Here is a 19,459-nt window from a genome sequence, read left to right on the forward strand (position 1 = left end):
AAGATTGTGGCACCTCTGAAGTCACTGATGTATATGATTTCGTAGGTTTGATATCTTTAGGAGTAAGACATACTGATAGAAAGTTTGTAGATAGATACCTGTTTGCTTTCCATATTTTTTAATTTAGCTTATAGAGTTGAATCATGAGGAGGTAATTTGATCTCAACCAAAGATAAAACGGGGGGGGGGGGAATTAAAACTTTCAGAGTCCTCACATTAATTTGGGTTCTTTTTCTTTAAAAAAAAAATGACAGTGGGCATTTCTTTCCCTATATTTTTCCCTTCATCTTCCAAGAAACCATGTATAGAATCCTCAGTGGGGTTATAAAAAAAAACAAACAACCCTCCCCCCAAAACACAACAATTTACCATTTTGTTAGAATTTTCTATATTTGAAACAGTTTCCTTAAAGTTATCATTTGAAACACTATTATTTCATAATGATAGTAAGTTTTTACATTTCATTTCATGAAGGTTATAGGTTGTAAACTTACGTTGTAACTTTAGATTGTAAACCTTTTATAGTTCTTTTAAATATTTCTTTCAGTAGAGTAACCTTGATCTTCCTTTAAAAGTGAAAAAATAACCTTAGGTAAGCTTTTTCTTTTCTAATTGTTTTATCAATATGATTGAGTGGTTTTCCTCTCATACAGCCTTGCAACTTGCAAGAGGAAGTTAGGATCTCTCCTTGCTGTGTTTTTTACTGTTGAAAACATGGTACATTATTTAAGGAGCTTTCCTGGTAAAATAGGTTCTGCCCTGAAAACTTGGGGACAGAAGTTCTTTGAACCACTTATCAAGGAACTGTGGGAACATTTAAGCCATTATCTGCCACAATCAGTGAATTTCCCGTTCCTCTGGAACTTCTTTGGTTCTTTCCTCTATTACTATGATAAGGACATCAGAAACAGCAACCGTTGATGGACAGCTGACCGACCCACCTTTACCCTTTGTAGGAATCTGTTCTTCCTCATCCCGCTCCATTATTATTGTTAAAGTTACTGTTGGGACCTTCAGATTATATAGAGATATTCCATAACATCCGTGATCCTAAGTTCCGGGATGTAATAAAAAGCAAAGATAGATAATTAATCAAATATAACCAATATATGACGTAAAAGCCTACCTTTTTTTCCCTATATGCTCATATAATGATTTAAACATAAACATTTAAATGACTTGACCAAACTTTGCTTTAGAAGACAGGCTTTCAGAGTACAGTCCTCAATGTCTTCTTGCATGGAGATCTATCTGCCTGTATCTGCCTTTTTGCTGGGATTAATGGCTGGGCTTCCAGGCCCTTCTGATTTTTAAGCTTAACATAAAGGGGACATTTTTATTCAAATAAAGAATATTTTAGAGAACATTCCTATAGTGAGCATTGAAAAATGTAAAAGTAGGACTTGGGAATCTTTGACCCAAACTAACTGCTACATCATATTTGTTGAGAAGTTGCAGACACTTCAAAGTGAAAATATATGTGGGTAACAAAAACATGCCAAATTTATGATTGTTATTGCCGACGTTGTAATTATGATTCAAAACTGTTCAAGTGTTACTAGCTACCATGTTGCTTCCAAGAGATTTTCGGCTGTTCATTCAGACATAAGTGAACACCTACTGTGTGTTGAGAGTTGTGACCAGCTGCAAATATCCCATGAGTTTAACATATAGATGAACACTGACTCAGTCCTTCATCACCATTGTTGTCTGGACTCTGGAGGGAAAACAGGAATACTTATCATGGAGCGTTTTATTGGATGGGGGAATAGTAATTAAAATGTAATAAACATGTTAAAAACATTGTGACCTTTCTTACTGTCGGTGTTCTGGGCCATGAAGTGCCATTCCAGCCTCCTTTGCCACATTTGGGATCCCTTTACAATCAGTTCAGACTAAGCCTTTGTCTCTTTCTTATCTGGAATTGTTTTCTTTTTCTTTTTCTTTTTTAAACTTCTTTAACTTGACTATTTGTTCTCAAGATAATGCCTCCATATCATGCCTCAGGTTGGCCTCCAACTCACCGAGAGAAGCCCAAGCTGGCTTCACACTCTCAGCAGTTCTCCTGCCTCAGTCTCCCAAGTACCAGGTTTACTGGTGTGAACCATTGCTGGTCTTTTACCCAGCTGTAAATAAGTGTACAAGATGAAAGCTGACTCTGGCCTGCCAAGGTTTGCTGAGGGTCAGAGTACAAATGGCGGAGGAAGGCAGGAGTCCAGACTCAGATCAGTGTGAGGTCAGTATGAGGGAACCTGTCCTGCCCGGGGAACAAAGATCACAGGTAAAACATTAGAAAGTAGTGTGTTGGTTTGGCATTAACCTAGATTTAAAAAAAAAGATTAAGTTTGGCGAAAATACATAAAGTGGCATAGCACAGAAGGGCCTTTTGCAGGCAAAGTATGATGTATAAGATTTAGAATAATCTTATTTATTATTCTAAACTGGGACAAAACTTGGGACAAGCTAAAGCAGGCATAAATTCCTCTACCAGGCAGGGAACAAATACTGAAGGGTTTCTAGGGAAAGTAGCATGTCTCTTCCCACAAATTCCTTTAACAGAATATCAAGGCCAAGAAAGTAGACATTGATTTACTTTCTGTTGAAAGTCTGCATCGAGTTTTAACTTTCCTTCCACAGTTTCATATTTTGAGTCTCAGGGAATTCTGCTTTTTATTTCTGGCTTGCTCCACATAAGTTTCCCAAGGTGCAAGCTTCTTGGCTACCAAGTCGGGGAGAGATGTATTTTGGAATATCTCTGTAAACCAAACTATCTCTCAGATGGGAGTGTGTATGATACCCATCTCAATCCTGGACCCTCCTGGATCTGGCCAGGCTTCTGGAAGGCACTTCATTATTTTTCTGTGGCAAGCTGCACTGGTGAATTGTGTCTTGAGGTATACAGTGGTGTGTTCATGGAGTATCTTGAGATGCGCATAGCATTTATGAAAGATTATAAATTGTTCAGCTCTCTTCAGAAACTTAAAATACAGCTGGAAATGTTTTGCTCCCAACAAACATGCAATCTTCATAAAATTGGGAAAGAAATGTTTTGAATAAATAATGTTTTAGTTTATTTCTCTCCAGTGTGAGAACTATTTCTTTTTTCTCCCAGTCAACATCATGCCGCAGAGCTCCTCCTCCTCAGCACTAACACTCTTTCCCTCCTGTTTACGGTATGCTGGTGAGTTCCACTTGAGTTTTAAGCATGCCAGATTGCTCTGCCTTGTTTTTAAAGATAGAAAACTGGATTTGCTCCCGGGGACTCTTTCCATAACTAGGCCAGTTTAAAAACTAAACAAGGATTGAGTCAGTTAATTAATTTAAATGAGATTACAAATCAAAAACATATTATGCAATCTTGATTTAATTACCACATTTTATTTACTTAATTGAAAACACACTGTAGAAAGTTAGCAATCTTGACAATGACCGGAATGGCGTCTTCCATTTCTGTACATTAAAGGCCTTGAAGGCAGAAAGCCCCAGGTGATCATGGTGACACCCCTGGTATACTGGGTCTCCCTCTGTGTCAGTGGATGACACTGGACTTGAACGTGGTGCAGAGATGGAGATTTATTGTCCTGGTCTTCCCTTTGGAGTCTTTTGATGACTCTGAAGTGCTCCAGCTAGGTCTCTTTGCCCTGGCTCCCATGGTGGGCATACCTACTTTGTTCTCCAGCGTTCCTGTGGCGTTTCTCTCTCAAGTTTCAGCACTCTGAAATTTTGCCTAATTCCATGTGGACAAATTTTCAGTCTAGGGCTCAAACAAATCCTTCTTCTAATCCTTGGGATGTGAGGCTTTGAGCCTAATCTCCCTGTTAAGCAAAAAAAGGGAAAAAAAAGTAGTTCTTTATAAGAAAGTTGAACAGAATTAGCGCAATGTGTGAGGGAACAGAAATAGAGCGTATTCCCCATCATCTGCTCTGTGTTTTTCCTTTGTTAACTGGGTTACTTTGCTCATAAGGATGACTTCTTCTTAAACTATACATCTTGCTGAGTTATCTCCTCAGGGTCAGTGTTACACCAGGGCAAGGGGATGGCAAAAGTACACACCTTCGGAAATTTTACCATGTAAAGAAGCCTTCTTTCACAAATACTATCTCAGTTCTATTTGGAGTTGTCTGATGTCCCATTTGTTCAAAATTGGGTTTTTGGGAGAAATACAGATTCAGCAAAAGCATGCCCAAGATTCTCTCACAGAGGGCAGAGCTAGCATAGTGTAGATTATTAGCTAAGTTATGCAATGGTGGGACTCCAAATAGATAATGTGTTATGGAGAAGAGACAGAGAGAGGGAGACCTAGGGAAGGAGGGATGTGAACTTTGTGAACTTCAAGTGGGAAGAGACAGGGGGTTCCCTGGCAGGGAGGAGGGTGAGTTAGAGAGATGGAAGCCTAAAGGGAGACCTGAAAGGGGGAGGGGAGAAAAAATTTTCCTCATATTGGTGAGGTTTGTAGATGGAGGGAAGCTCTCTTTCTGTCCATGTATCTTTGCATTGCTTTAATAGACGTTTAATGAGAGGGAAAGAAAATATTGTAAAGCCATAGTTTTGTACCACCTCTGCTAACAAAACAGCCGCCCTCTAAAATTGAACAGTGTTTTAACTGTGCTAGAGGGCAAAAGATTCCTGGCCCATGTTATATAACGAGACTGTGATTACGTAAAGCCAATTTACTGTTAGCTTTACTGGGGGTCAGTGTTCTGGGGTTACCAAGGAACTGAGGGTGGGGCAAGATGGGTAGGGGCTTTGTTCTCAGGACAGTTCTCTTCTTGTCCTGACAGAACAGGTATGGTATATATCTCACACATGAGTGTGTTTATAATTAGTGATATTTTAAAGAGAAGAGAACTGGTCTCAGCCCCTATGAAAGTCCCTGGTATTCTATAGCTGACAATGGACTATTTTTTTTTTTTCCACCTGCTTAAAGCAAAGGACTGTGACAAAGAGGCCTTTATCGTGCAATGACTAATTTTAGTTCTAGCTGGGAGCTATCTGTAACTTAACAGGTTAAAGTTTGGGTTTCATTTACTCTTCTGATATCGCTCAATATAAAAGCTATATTGTTGTAGAATCATATAATTTTAGAGCCGGAAGAGTGCCTATAATTTACCTCAGTATGTCCTGTCTTTATGCCAAAATGACCTTAAGGTGAAGTTGTCTTTCTCAAATTCAGCCTCTCCCTTCTTTTTTCGTTCTTTTTAATTTAAAAACAAAAAAGAGATTTACTTATTGTATTTTATGTATATGAGCATTTGCCTGCATGCATGCGTGTGTACCTTTTTCTTATTCTTTCAGACAGAGTCTTAGTGTTCATCCCAAGCCTGCCTTAAACTTGTTATGTAGTGCAGGCAGGTTATAGGTCTTATCTTTGTCTGGGATGGGGGATTTTCGAACATATGACATCACACCCAAGGACAGGTTTTTTGTTTTGATTTTTTTTTTTTTTTTTTTTTGATGATTCTCTAGTGTGAGAGTAAAATGATCTGGATGATTTCTTGGGAGTGTTCAGGTCCAGGCTTTCCTTTGCCCCCATTCTTGCTTCCTGGCCCCAACCAAACTGTGTTTCCCATTTTTGGTGAGAGTCAATAAGAATTACTGATGGAAGTGCTCATGTGACCCCTCCCTGCTCCTACACTCAACTGTCTAATCTAGAATCGAGGAAACAAAGCCACGTTGTACTTTCACCTGATCTTGAATGGTGGGGACGGCTCCTGTGTCTCTCTTCTTTACTTACATTATCTTTTGTTTGTATGGAACGGCCAGCTATACATGCCTGTACTTCATACCCCCATCTGTTCTCTGTGCATTGGATTTAACTAAGCATTGTCCATATTAGCCAAAACATTGAGGGATATGATAATAAATAAGCCACACATTGATTAGACACCCTAAAAGGATGACTGATCACGAGGATGTCAAAATTAGCAAAGGGGTGACATCATAGGTCCAGGATCACATGTCAGATGTAGGGAGACATGAACTAAGTAAGGCACATGGGTAGGTATTGGTAGAGGTCGAGTCAAGGCACCATGATGCATATGAAAACCTTTGGAGTTCTATTGTGGGTACACGGGATACAGAGTTTTAGCTTAGTCAGTTTGAGTTTCATAAAGATCATCTTGGAAGCAGAGAAGTGTTTACTATGTATATATCAGCACACTCATGTCCTGTCATACTATTTATATCTATTTATTTTGTGACAGGGTTTCTCTGTGTATCTCTGGATGTCCTGAAACTTACTCCACAGACCAGGCTGACCTTGAACATAGAGATCTGCCTGCCTCTGCCTCCCAAGTGCTGGGATTAAAGTGCCCAGCTACCTCCTGATTGGAGATTTCTTAAGATACTCTTTCACATGTTAGCTTCCTTTGATGTCTTCTGTGATCTGACCTTGGTCCTCTTCCCTAAGAAGAATCAAGCTGTTAATTTTTTTTTTTAAATGAATACTCAATTTTCATTAAAGCGAATTAACTTTTTGCTTGAACTTATAGTGGGAGCTAGTATACACAAATGTAAGAGTTTTACGTATTTGTGGGGGTGTGCCGTGAATATGTCACCACATGTATCCGTTTTGTAAGATTCAATTCAGTTTTGACAAGTCTCTTTTTTGGTTTGCATTTCTTTATGGTGAAAACATTCACAGTCCTCCCCTTCCTGCTTTTTTGAGTGGTCTGTTGACATCTCTTTAGGAGCCCTGCTTTCTTATGTGACTGTGGCCTGATGCTCCCCATCTGCCTTTTCCATCCCCCCTTCCCCAAGCTTTTAAATTTGTGCATTCCTAGCACATTGGGTCACTTCTGAGCTTCAGGAAGAAATATGATACATAGTATTCTTTTCTTCAAACAACACAATATTTAGGGACAGCAAGATACCTCAGTGGGTAAAAGTACTTGTGGCACAAACCTGGTGACTTGAGTAGAACTCATATCAAAGGAGAAATCCTGACTCTACCAAAACATAGCCTCTGACCTGCACACATGTGCTATGCCATTTGAACTCATGCACTCACACTAAATAAAGAGATAAATGGAGATATGTTTATAGGTCATTATGAGTTGAATAGAAACATACCAAACATTACTGTGTGCCAAACACTGATGAGCTTCTGATTTGAAGGTGCTCCAGGATTCTTACTTATTGTCTTTGAAGACCCATGGTCCTTAGTGATCTACCCACCACAGAGCGCAGGAGTTAGTCATACCAGAAAGTTACCTTTTGGTGACAACCATTTCACAGGTCACTATTGACTCTTACCATATCTATATTGACCAAAGTTTTATTGGACTTCTACCAGGTTATCTAAGAGACAGTTTTGGAGCTTAGTAGCTTAGTGGTGAGGGCTGACCATAAATCTGACCCAGAATCACTTCTTTAGCATACCCAGTAGTGAACAAGCTTCAGATGATAGTAACAAAAATTTCAACAGATATTGAAAACATGCTTTTGCTCCTCCTCCTCCTCCTTCTAATTCTCAGAGTTGACTGAAGATATGCTGATAAATGGCAATGAGGAGGGAAGTTGGGGGAAGATCAGCTTATGTTCCCAGAAACATTTAATCTGCTGCAGGATCACTTGGCTTTGTACCATTTTAAGGTTGCATCAGACAGTAAGAATCGAGATGGTCTGAACAGAGCACACTGACATATACTTTGCACAAGCCCTTTAGAGCTGTATTCTTAGGTCTTCTGTCAGAGCGGATCACCTCCTTAGGTGAACTTGTGTTAGAAGAGCTCCCTTTCACAGGGAAGGAAAACACTGGGTCATGGCTGTGTAGGTCATGAGGGATCCAGTCTTTAACCCAAGGGACAGGAGTGGCTGCAGGCAAAAACTACAATTTAGAGATCTCATTTCAGTTTTCTTCTTCCCAAAAGAGTAAGTAGCATGTTTAGATTCATACTTGTGAGCAGAGAGGGCTGTGTGGTGTGTACATACTTGGAATCCTAGGAGGCCGAGGCAGAAGGGTCCATGAAACTGGACTATGAGATCCATCTTGAAGAATCCTGGGGAATATTTGCCTCAAGATTATGGTGAATCACGCCCAGTGGAGAAGAAATAAAGAAAACGTAGATTTATATCAAGAACTAGAGAACAGAAGGTGGGGAAGACAGGTTGGCCATGTTCTAAGTTTGCCACTTTTTTCTTTGTGGCATCAAAATCTTCGTGGACTCAAAACAAGTGTGCTGGGCAGCTCTTAACCCTGTACCTGCCAGCCTTGCCCCTTAAAGGCTTAAGCCTCCAGCTGCTTGTATCTCCTTCTAGAGCATGGTCTCTCCCAAGAGCTCAGGGCAGGGCTGTGGTACCACTTGTCTCAGGGGCCTGGGACAAAGGCATTGACTAGAACACTTTGGGGTGGGTGCACAGACCCAGCATAGATATTTCTAGCTGTGGCACCAGGGTGGAAAAACTTAGCTTCCTCCCCTTTTCTCTTCCTGAGGGTTAGTCCACTGAAAGTCTTACGCATTTTAATGTGCCCATTTTGTTAATAATGTCTCTTGTGTATTGATGGTGTATGATGCAGAGAGAAAGGAAGGGAGGGAGGGAGAGAGGGAGGGAGGGAGGGTGGGAGGAGGAGAGGGAGAGAGAGAGAGGAGTGATGGAAGTGGTTAATGAAACCTTTGAGTCTGGAGTAATTTGACCTGGGTGGTGATTTGCAGGGGTTTTAGATGTGGTCTGAAAAATTCCTTCTCTGAAGTCAACCACAATAACAGTCCATTCTTGGGTTCTCTGCCAAATATGGCTCCCTGGTTACTTCCCTATCCTGCAGTTGGAATTAAGTGACTGATCTAAGGTGACATCGGAGTAGACTGCAGTGTTAAGAGTGCATAGTATAAAAATTAAGGGTGCTACTTGCCCTCATCTGTGTGTTTTGGGGAGCACAGTATTTGCTATTTGGCTTCATGAGAAGGTACATGTTTTTTAGTATGGAAGGAAACCTGTGACTGAGGGCAAGGGGCAGTAAACCCCAGTTTATTGTAGAAAGCAAGCTTGTGACAAAATTATTCAGCTTTCTCTCAAATCTTATGATGTCCATAGTCATTTTTTTTCTAAGAAAATAGTGGGTTTTTTCCCTCTTAAGTGTATAGTGCTTTTTTTCTTTTCCTCTTGAAGACACTGATGCGCAGCTTTTAGAAATCAGAGGAGAATGTAACTTTTAACACATGTAAGAAGGGGAGGAGCATGGTGGAAAGGCTGCCCCAGTGAGGTATGTGACACAGTGGAAAAAAAGGATGTACCATGGCAAATGAGCAGATTCTCAGGGAGAGACACTGGTCTTTGTTCTACTGGACAGGAGTTTAGCAGTAGAGGCAAGGGAGGTGCCGGGTGACATTTTGCAGTCACTGTAGCAGAACATGATAAGATTCTCTTTTAAAGTCCTCGGCTTCTAGACTGAGGCTTGTACTGAGTCTTGCCTGCTTAGGACAGTTACTGTCTTTTCCCATCTTGCTGTTTCTAGAGGTGCTTATCTGAGCAGTTTGTACATGTAAAATAGCTCCAGAGAGGAAAGAGAAAACGTTGGAGGGTCTGACCTCCGAGTCTGGCCCTGTAAGAATCTCAACAGGATAGACTCCCTTCTATGTACTAGACTCCGGAGAGCTCAAAGCCGAAACTGCAGAGAAGGTAACAAAACAAAACAAAGTTTTAACATTTGATTGTAACTGTTACACTCTTAGTTTGAAAAGTGGCCAGTGTTGCCTTCTCTTTAAAAGAAAGAAAGACAGCAACAGCAACAGCAACAGCAACAAATTCTTCTCTAAGTTATAGGTTACCCAGTCTTGCCTCAATTCCACAAAATAGTAAGAGAAAGGATCTTGAAGAAGGGGACCCAGCCTCTGGCTTCAGGAGATGTCAGCCAGTGATGTCAGATGGCCTATCCAGTTTCTGTTCCTCCATTTTGTAAAGTCAGAATCACTGTGAAGGTCACTGTGAGAATCACAAAAATAAGTTTGCAATTTTTTTTCATGAAATTTACTGTAGAACACAGGGAATAAAAGGGCTCAGGATAGAGGGATTACATTCTTCCTCCCGTTAACTCTGACCTAGTAAGCAGGAGACAAAGGCAGAAATGAAAAACCAAGTTTTATGCAGGCATAGACTAGCAGGGTGTTCCCACCTTTAAGACTGAAGAGCAGTATGTAGTATGTTAACCACTTCCTAGGCATAACCAAATAACCTTTATAAACAACAAAAGGAGTCTGCTTTTCTGCTTAATTCAATCCCTGCCTTGCCTCAAGTGTCAGGGTAAGGTTTTGAGGAAGAGACTTGTGAGTTTATGACAGTTGGTGACACCGCCAGTACCACATTTTGTTGAAATTCACGATTGTGCTCAAAATTGCCTTTTTGTAGGCAAGCAGCGAAGGCTGCTGAATCTGAGCCATCCACTTCTCTGGCATATATGGCAAGCTTAGTGTGTTCGCCCCATGAACAGCCCCAGGAAGACAAAGAGGTAGATAGGCGCTCTGCCCCTTCCTTCCTAGTGTGGTGTAGCTGTGGAGACAAAGCCTATGTGTTAGAGCCAATAAAAGATTTCATAGCAACTCCCTGCCAGTAAGTGTGTAAGAACCCAGGCCAGATGACGCAGATAAATGCAGAGGGTCCATGGACGCAGAAGTTCGAGCCAAACACAGCAGTGTAGATGGGTTCAGGCTGACAGTGTCTGTCCTCTGAGCCGATTCTGTGGTGTTTGTAAAGAATGGCATAGACAAAGCTGCTCTGAATGACTGTGGCAGCCTCTTCTACCCTAAGAGTCTGCCTGTATCTCAGATGGAGATTAAATTGATCCAACAATTTGCTCTCCGCAAAGCCATGTTGGTTTTCTACCTAGTAATTTATGCTTTTCCTGGTGTTTGCAAATCGATTGCTATTATGGGATGCAGGCAGAACTGGGCCGGGATCCAGTAAGTTGGGGGATTACTGGAGTGGATATCTGAACCTGCCTGTGTAACCCAGAAGAGAAGGCTCTCGTTTCCCTGTCTTTTACTCTCTGAAGAAATGCATATTCTTGGGTTTTTAAAAGCATTCTTAATTATTTTTAGATTGTATCTTTGAAGGGACAGTATCAGCTTTATTTCAGATTTCTACTCTCTGGCCTTGATATTTGCCTAACCTTCAAATGATTTTAGTGGCTTTTTAGCCACTTATTGCCAGTTTTTAGCCTCTTATTACAGGAAAACCTTCCTCCACCCCCAAAGTATTATAGGCAAGTAATTGTTCCCTTTGACGAAGAAATATGTATAGACATTTATCTAGTTTGATGGATAAAATGTTGCTATAGCACAGCTTGGGAAAGTATACTTATTTTAAACACTTCACCTCATTGTTGTACCTTAAAATGTTTTTTTTAAAGTTCTTCTTAGTATTGTGAAATTCTTTCATAACAAATTAAAAAGAAAACATATTCTGTGATTTCTTTACAGATTCTGGACAATCAGGAAGTCCAAGCCACAATGATCCTGCCAAGAATCCTCCAGGTAAATATGTGTCCCCGGATGTGTGCACCCTGACATTGTTGGAGAACAAAGGGGCCCTGTATAGATCAACACCCATAATTGGTCAGCTGCCTGTTTTGTTCTGGCAAGCTGTAGGACTGGGACAAGATGTGATTGTGTGAAGGCCTCTGCCGTGGCAACCGCTTTCCCACCGCAGCCATCTTTGTTCACCTGAACGGAGAGATTTTTAAAAAAAGTTTTTTGTTTTTTTTGTTTTTTTTTTTTTTTTTTTTTGGTATCCCTAGAAGCTGATTCAAACACATGCTTAGTTGTATATGGCTTACACATTTGAAAAGCTAAAAACCTTTTAATCAATTGCTTCAAAGTCCTGATGCCTGGCTAATAAGAAGTTGAAATACCTCAAATATCCCCAAATTACAGGAAAATAGACTAATTTGCTCATAAAATTACTGTAGAGAAATATAGCATATATTAGGTAAAATACAAAATTCTAAAACACTATTCTTTTGAAACTTACATCTATGTTTTTCTTAGAAAATTTACTTTTTCTACATACACCTTAAGTGATATTCTTCTTAAAATTATATTGTTTATAAAATATTATATACTTTGATGATGAAAATACTAATTCAATACAATGCTATATACTCCAAAGGTCAAAGTATCCATTGAATACATTTTATTTTCTCCAACAGTAAAAAGTACTAATTTAATGTATATTTTAAATTTACACTGAATTGGTTTTTATTGGTGAATTTGCTAATGCTACAAACTTGTGAGCAGAGTATAAAATATTTAAATTAAAAAAACTTTAAAAGCCTCTACACATTTTACAAAAAAAAAAAAAAAAAAAAAAAAAAGAAGAAGAAGAAGAAAAGAAAGAAAGAAAAATATCAGGAGAAGGGTTGGTAAGTCTTAAAAGCCAGATTAAACAAAGACTGTCCTGTTTGCATCTGAACAAGGACTTGATTGGAATTAATGAAATAGTGGATACACGCAAGTCTCTGAGCATGTGCAGAGGCTCACCCGAATGTTGTCTGTTGGAGCTGGGCAGAGCCAGGCAGGTGACCTTTGAGTGCTTATGTAATGGCAGGATTGCATTTTTAGTATTTGTCTAGAAGGTTGGTTAAATTTTACTTTTGCTGCATACCACACAGTCTCCTAACTTTTCTGCTTTTATAAAACAGAAACTAGCTAGAACACATTATTTTCTCCCACTTTCATGCTTCCTTAGGGGAAATTTTTATTTTGATAACTGTCTAAACTTAAGGTGTTAGAGTAAAATTGAATTAGTTTAGAGCAAACACTGGAATTTTCTTTGTCCATTCAGGATCATCCATCATTGAATATGCTTTCTGCACATTATCATGTGCACATTATTGTAGATCTTATTAAGGGATTTTCATTTGTTTTAAGACAAATTTTTTAGCATATTAAAAGTTTTTGATAAGAGCAGAAATATATTCTACAAGATTTTGAAATAAAGCAGGCTTTTGGAAATAGGTAATAGTTGTCAATGTTAAATATAAGAGACCTGAATTTATCAAGGTTCTGGTCTTGTAGTCAGCCAGTATAAACCTCATCAGCAATTCAGGCACTGGGGGCTCAGAAGATCTGTCCTAGGACACAGTCTTCATCTCTTAGTTCTGACCTTGGCTGAACTATGAAATCTTCACACAGAGATTTAGAATCTCAGGAGGCTCATGCAGTCTGTTTATTGGAAAATTCAGACTAGCATCACAATGTCTGAGACTTATCTTCTTGTTTCCATGAGAAGCTGGACATCTGCAAATAGCGGCTTTTCATGGCCTTTGTGTTGCGGCAGGGTTTCCACTAAGAGATGTGGAAATCATGGGGATTGCCGTGTCAGTACAGTACCCAACAATGTAAGAAGAGGAGCCATAGCTCATGGAATCTGTTCCTGACCATTGACCTGAAGGTGGTCTCCCACCCCGCACTCTTGTGTGTTGACCATCAGCCAGCTACTGTGCCACTCTGATTGGCTGTCTGACATAGATTCTACTACCTTACTGATTTTGAACTTCTGTTTTGTAATATAAGTATTTTTAAATATTTACTTTTTTAAAAAAAGTTAATGTGCAACTAATTGGTTTTATTAGGTCAGTTTCATACATGTCATTATACTTTGTTCTTTATCCACTCCTTCTCTGCCCCACCCCCCCCACCCCACCCCGCTAACCCCGTTGTCCTTCATACTGGACTCTGTACCTTGACAGATAAATGAGTCTTTGTTTCAGAATCCATGCTTCTCACTTGGGATTAGTGTTTAAGCACAAGCAAACAAAATGGGAGGGATATTTAGTATTTGTCATTTTAAAAGTATTAAATAATTTCTTGGTACTTGTAACGTATAAAAGCACTTGAAGAGCCTTGGTGGAAGTTCCTCAAGCTAAAGTTTTGCTCTGATTTGCAATGCATTACCAGATCGCAGTCTTTTGAATTTAGCCTGGTTTTGCTATGTTACTTTATAACTATATTCCTTGCACTCTGATCTTTTAGCTTTCCCAACTGACTCACCTGCTTCCTCCTGGATGGGAGGATATCAAGAGAAACCAGCAATCTGGAAGTTTAATTTGGCCTTTGTTCCAAGTAGATGTGTCAGTTTGCAGTTTAAGAAGGCTGCAGTTTAGTGGGATGTTCCCTTGGTTGGTAGAACAGTAGAGAAATGTTGAATCCTAGAACAAATCCTATAAATTTTCAAATTAACTTTTTGAAGTGTCTCAAATTTCATTAGCTAGAATTTTCTTGTATGGAATGAACAGGTTTACTGTTTGATATCCTACCTTTCTTTTTTGCATGAGTGGGTAATTTGTATGTGTGTGTGTGTGTGCTGATAGTTGCATGTGACATGACATTATATTATTTAATGAGCCTTGGAGCCATATCTCTTTTCTGTAGTAAAGATAGACTAATTAAATCACATGAAGAATCTCTGTCAACTGCAGCAATGTAGTTGTGAATGCCTTCACATAAGAAATTGTTTTAAGTCATGCAAATTTGGTAGAGCCTACCATTGAAGCCATCACAGGGGATCCACAAAGCTAATAAAAACTGGCTGAGAAGACAACTCAGCATCTGCATTGGTACTTGGCACCTGCTGGGATCACTGGGGCTGTGTTCCCCTAACCTTTCACTCTATGTTTTAAACCTTGGATTTTGGAATGGACACAGCACTCTCTAAGAGCTGTTGAAATCCTAAAGCATTTCTCTTTGCTATTCTCATTAACAGATCAATGTTTTTAGATTTCCACTAGCAAAGAAAAAGGAGCCTTCCTTTGATATTTAAAACTAGAACCCATTTTTTAAAAAAGTTCATACTTATTCCTTTTTATATCCTTATTTATTTCTGTCAGTCAAATTTTTTAAACAGGAGTAAATGTATTGTTTAATAATACTGATAAATAGCATTATACTGTGATACAGTATAATATTCAACTAACTATAAGTGAGCTTTCTATTCACAAAAGAATGAGTAGAAAGGCCCTGAAATGAACAGGTAACAGTAGTTCATACCTGAAGGTAGGGAAAGCTTTTAAGTAATTTAAAAATTAGATATGTGCTAGTTGAAAAAGAAAGGATCTTACCCCCCTTGCATTTGCATCAGGAACACATTTATTTTTCTTCTCACTTATTTGGAAACATTACACTTAATAAAGTCTTCATATGTTCAAAATTAGTACAGGATTGAGGATAAAGGAGAAGCAGATAAGGGAAATGTTTGTTCACAAAATATTCCAAAAAAGCCAGAAGGAGGTCTAGCCCTCCACTACTAATTTTTATAGGCTACATTTCTGGTACTTAGACATAACCCATTCTACAAAAGTTGGTGCACAGCAGTTGGCATCAAGCCAGGTGTATACTATGAAGTTGTTCTGGTCCCTTGTAATAGTTAATTAGCATCTATTTTGTGCATGACAGTAGACTTTTGCAAACTATGAATTACACTTAATCCTCGTTCTCCTCAAGTTTTGTCTGCTGAGTACATACAGTATTTTATATATATGTTGAGATTAAATTTTGTTTACTGCTTCAACGGAATTACTTTGGCTCGAAGTTATGGAACAATGTTTCTAACCCTTGGCGGGAGCATGGAAAAAACATGAGGTGTAAATTGACATGTCTCTCCTGAATCAAGCTCTGTCTCTTCCAATCATCTCAAGGTCCATGAGGAGACTTCGTAGTTCAGCTAATGCTTTAGTAACTGTGCTATCTGCACACCATTTGCAAGGAACACACAGAACACCTGGATAATTGCATGTGTTTCATGAAAATGAGTGTAGCTTAGTTTGTCTTTAAATTATGCTTTTTCTCCAGCTTGGTTGGTCAAGAAAGCCTCACATAGAAAGAGCTGTTCAATGTGGAACCAAATGTGTGTGTGTATGTGTGTGTGTGTGTGTGTGTGTGTGTGTGTGTGTGTTCTGTATTTCTGGATATACAAAGAAGAGTAAAGATGCAGGAACAAAGAAGTGAAGTAGAGGAGGAGGGTGGACCAGGAAAGGCTGGGATGGGTTTTATAGTGGAAGCAAAGGAAGCCGATGTTATCAGGTTCACAGTCTGGCAGAATTGGAGATTTTAGCTGGTGAGTCTGTTGAGTGTCTCTTGGCATTGAAAGTCAGGGACACTGACTTTGTTGCATAGCTCTTGCTATTGCCATGAGAATAGGTCCCATCTCTCTTCAGGGATTAGGCAACTTTTTCCCTGGCAAGACTTTATCTGTTAGACCATCACATTGACACTATATAAATATTTTTCCCCGGTTGCCTCCCCATGATGTTCCTACCTCCTGAAGCCACCGATTTTTCCATTCCCCTTAAACCTCATCTATTTTCTTCCTAACCCTTCTTATCTCTTTTTTCCCCTGTTGACTCTTATTAAAGACTTGTGCATTGTCCTTCAGGCAAGCCTCCCCCATCAGATTCCTCTCTTCCTCATTCCGACTGAACAGAAAGGCCATCAACTTTGTAACTAGGCTTGTGTTCTCACAGAGTGAGTCTCTTGAACTCATGACATTTTTGGGAGCTGACCCCAAGTGGTTTCTTTTTGTCCTGTGGCAGCTTACATGGGCTCTGTCCTGTTTTCTCTGTGATAGGCTCTATCTAACCCTGGAGCCCCCATTGCTTTGAAGTGGTAGCTAGTTTTTTATATCAACCACCAAGTGCTGGGATTACAGGTGTGATCCACTGTGACTGCCTGATATTCCAGAGTATTGTTGATTTGAGCATACTCTGTTTAAAACTTGCCTCTTCCTTTTGAAAGTCATACCTCTGTTAGAAGTCCAAGAATTGGTGTTTTCTTAAGTTTTTATAATAACTCTTTTCTTAATGAGATCCTTTGCCTTAGGTTTCTGTGTTTTCAGTATCTCCTATGCATTTTCAGACTGCAATCTGGTATGCTTGTAGGAGCAGATTCCTCTTCTAATGTCTCAGACCTTTGTTTCCAACAATAGTTTGAACTTGCTTCCCCAGATATCTCATGGGTAACTCAGATATAACATTTAAAACTTAAATGCTTACTTTTCTCTGTTAGTATCTTAGTTCTCTTAGAATCTCCTCAGTCACCTTTGCTTGGGGAAACTTGCAGCTTTCTTAGAGATCCCCGCTTTTATCTGTATACTCTTCTTTGGGTACTGAGTTCTCAGTTCTTTTACCCTAGTTTGTGATCTGTCTTACTTTTCTTCTGCTGTGAAAAGAGACTATGACCCAGGGAACTTATAAAAGAACACATTTAATTTGGGGTCATGGTTCCGGAGGGTTATAGAATCCATGACTATCATGGAAAGGAGCACAGTATCAGGCAGGCAGGCATGGTGCTGGAGCAGTAGTTGAGAGTTTACATCTGATCCCCAAGCATGAGGCAGAGAGTAGGTTGGCTTACTGGGAATGGCATGGGCACTTTAAACTTCAGAGCTAATTTGTTGTGTCATACCTTCGCCAACAAAAACCACACTTCACAATTTTTCCTAAATAGTTCCACCAGCTACACAGCAAGCATTGAGACATCAACCTATGGAAGACATTCTGTTTAAACCACTACAATCTCTACACATAATTTCTTGCCTGAATCCTTGCAAGTGCCTCTTCTTTTCTATACTTCTTTTCTCTAACCCTCTGCATGAACCTGTCAGGAAGCACAAACACGGCTTAAAGGCCTAGGATGGCTCACTGAGTAAAAACCCAAGTTCCACAAGTAGTTTTCGATCAGCAGTTCTCAGTCTCTGGGTCATGACCCCTTGGGGGTTGCCTATCAGACATCCTGCATTATCAGATATTTACATTACGATTCATAGTAGCAGCAATATCACAGTTCTGAAATAGTGATGAAATAGTTTTGTGGTTGGGAGTTGCCACAACATGAAGAACTGTATTAAAGGGTCCTAGCATTAGGAAGGTTGAGGACTACTCTGTTAGATGCTGCTAACCCCATCTCCTGCTTTTGTCTTCATGTTATCAGCCACTGAGCTCTGTCCAATGCCATAACTCTAGAACTCACTACAAACCGGTTACCCAGACTCATCCTATTGACAGGCATACTATTGGATTTTCCCAGGCAGGACTGGGTACCTCAGCATCTGCTACATTTGCAGCTTTATCTTCCCATCCTCTGCTTACAAGTCTCTTCTAGCAGACTCTTAGATTTTTCATGATGACTGTGATGACTATACAACTATAATCTAGTTTATCTTGTATAAAATAATCATTGAAATATTATTCATCAAAGATTTGTGTATGAGTGCTTAGAGACTGCCGTCCAACTTTTTTTCTTTCCTTATTAAACCCCTGTGAGAGCTGAAAGGAACTCCATGAAGTCCCAAGTAGTTATTAGCCATTGAATTTTAATTCAGTGTTTTCCCCCATGGGTCAAAACTTTATTCAGTTGTAATTGTAATACAGGACCAATACTTTCTCCCATTTGTTGCCACCCACAACCCACAGGTTTTAACAGGGGTGGGATGGAGGGATGGTGGTAGCAGACAGAGGTGAGCCTATGAGGGATGATGGGAGTGGAGCTTGGGCCAGCGAGGATGTAATTAGGGCAAGATTAGGGGAAAGTATAATTGTAATTAGGGTGAGCTTGAGGGGCATAGTCAGATGAGTTTAGGGAGGGATGTTATAAGAGGTCCCTAGGAAGTGGGCTCAGGTCACTTGGGAAGCAGGCTCCCTCACTGCATAATTTTCCCTTGCCCAGAATAGCCTGTCTGTTTCTCACCCCCATGTTATCTTACATGCTATTCGTCAGTGTGAAGATCTGGCCAAAACTTGTCACTTGGTCCCCGTATAACTCAAGTAAAGATGAGAAAATACTGCCTTTCTACCATACAGTGAGAGAGAGGGGACAGGTTGGTTCAGGGGCAAGTCTTAGCAATCCAGGTTTTTTTGTTCCTTTGTTATAATTTTAACCCTGTCTTGTAGTGTCTGAAATTAAGTAGCCATACAACATGGATTCCATATAAAAATGTCATATACTGTTGTATGCACTTAGCTTACACTGTGCCTAGTTCAGGAAGAAAACTTCCCAAACGGCTTGACATTCATAGATTGTAGTTAAATTTTAAGAGCTGTTGTGGGAATGTATTTTTCATGCATTGCTGAATGTCTTGGCTCCCACAGAGAGTCAGAATTCCCATGCAAAAATCCTCAGTATCCTGAGGTTAGGTTTTGTCTGGACCCACTCCTCTGGACACCATTTTAATGATTGTTCCTTCAGCCAAGTATTTTGTATTCCTTCCACAATGACTGCCTGTGTCTAAAATCTCCTCTCAGTTTAACTTTCTCTTTCTCCCTCTGTGTATTTCTAAGCACTACCTTTGCAGTATGCAGCTCCGAATTAATAATGCAAACAATTTTCCTCCTCACAGCTGGAATGTGAGGACAGTTCTGTAGTACAGAGTGGCCTCTCTCCAGGCTGAGTCTCTGAGGTCTGTTGAAGTGCAGCTTCCTCTTCTCTCTAGTGTACACAGGGCACTGTGGCAGCCCTGGTGTGTGTGTGTGTGG

At 39.8% G+C, this 19,459-nt stretch overlaps 1 protein-coding gene across 5 annotated transcripts in view; it reads left to right on the forward strand.

Annotated features, from left to right (window-relative positions):
• Nucleotides 1-19,459, forward strand: part of NFIB (nuclear factor I B) — a 206,466-nt gene that overhangs the window by 107,998 nt on the left and 79,009 nt on the right. For all 5 annotated transcript variants that reach the window (XM_080940240.1, XM_080940242.1, XM_080940241.1 and 2 more), the window contains exon 3: nt 11,415-11,468. In XM_080940240.1, the coding sequence (XP_080796366.1) occupies nt 11,415-11,468 (54 nt within the window). The remainder of the gene's footprint in view (nt 1-11,414; nt 11,469-19,459) is intronic.

This window comes from Micromys minutus, assembly GCF_963924665.1.
Source record: "Micromys minutus genome assembly, chromosome: 28".
NCBI classification, from domain to species: Eukaryota; Metazoa; Chordata; class Mammalia; order Rodentia; family Muridae; genus Micromys; species Micromys minutus.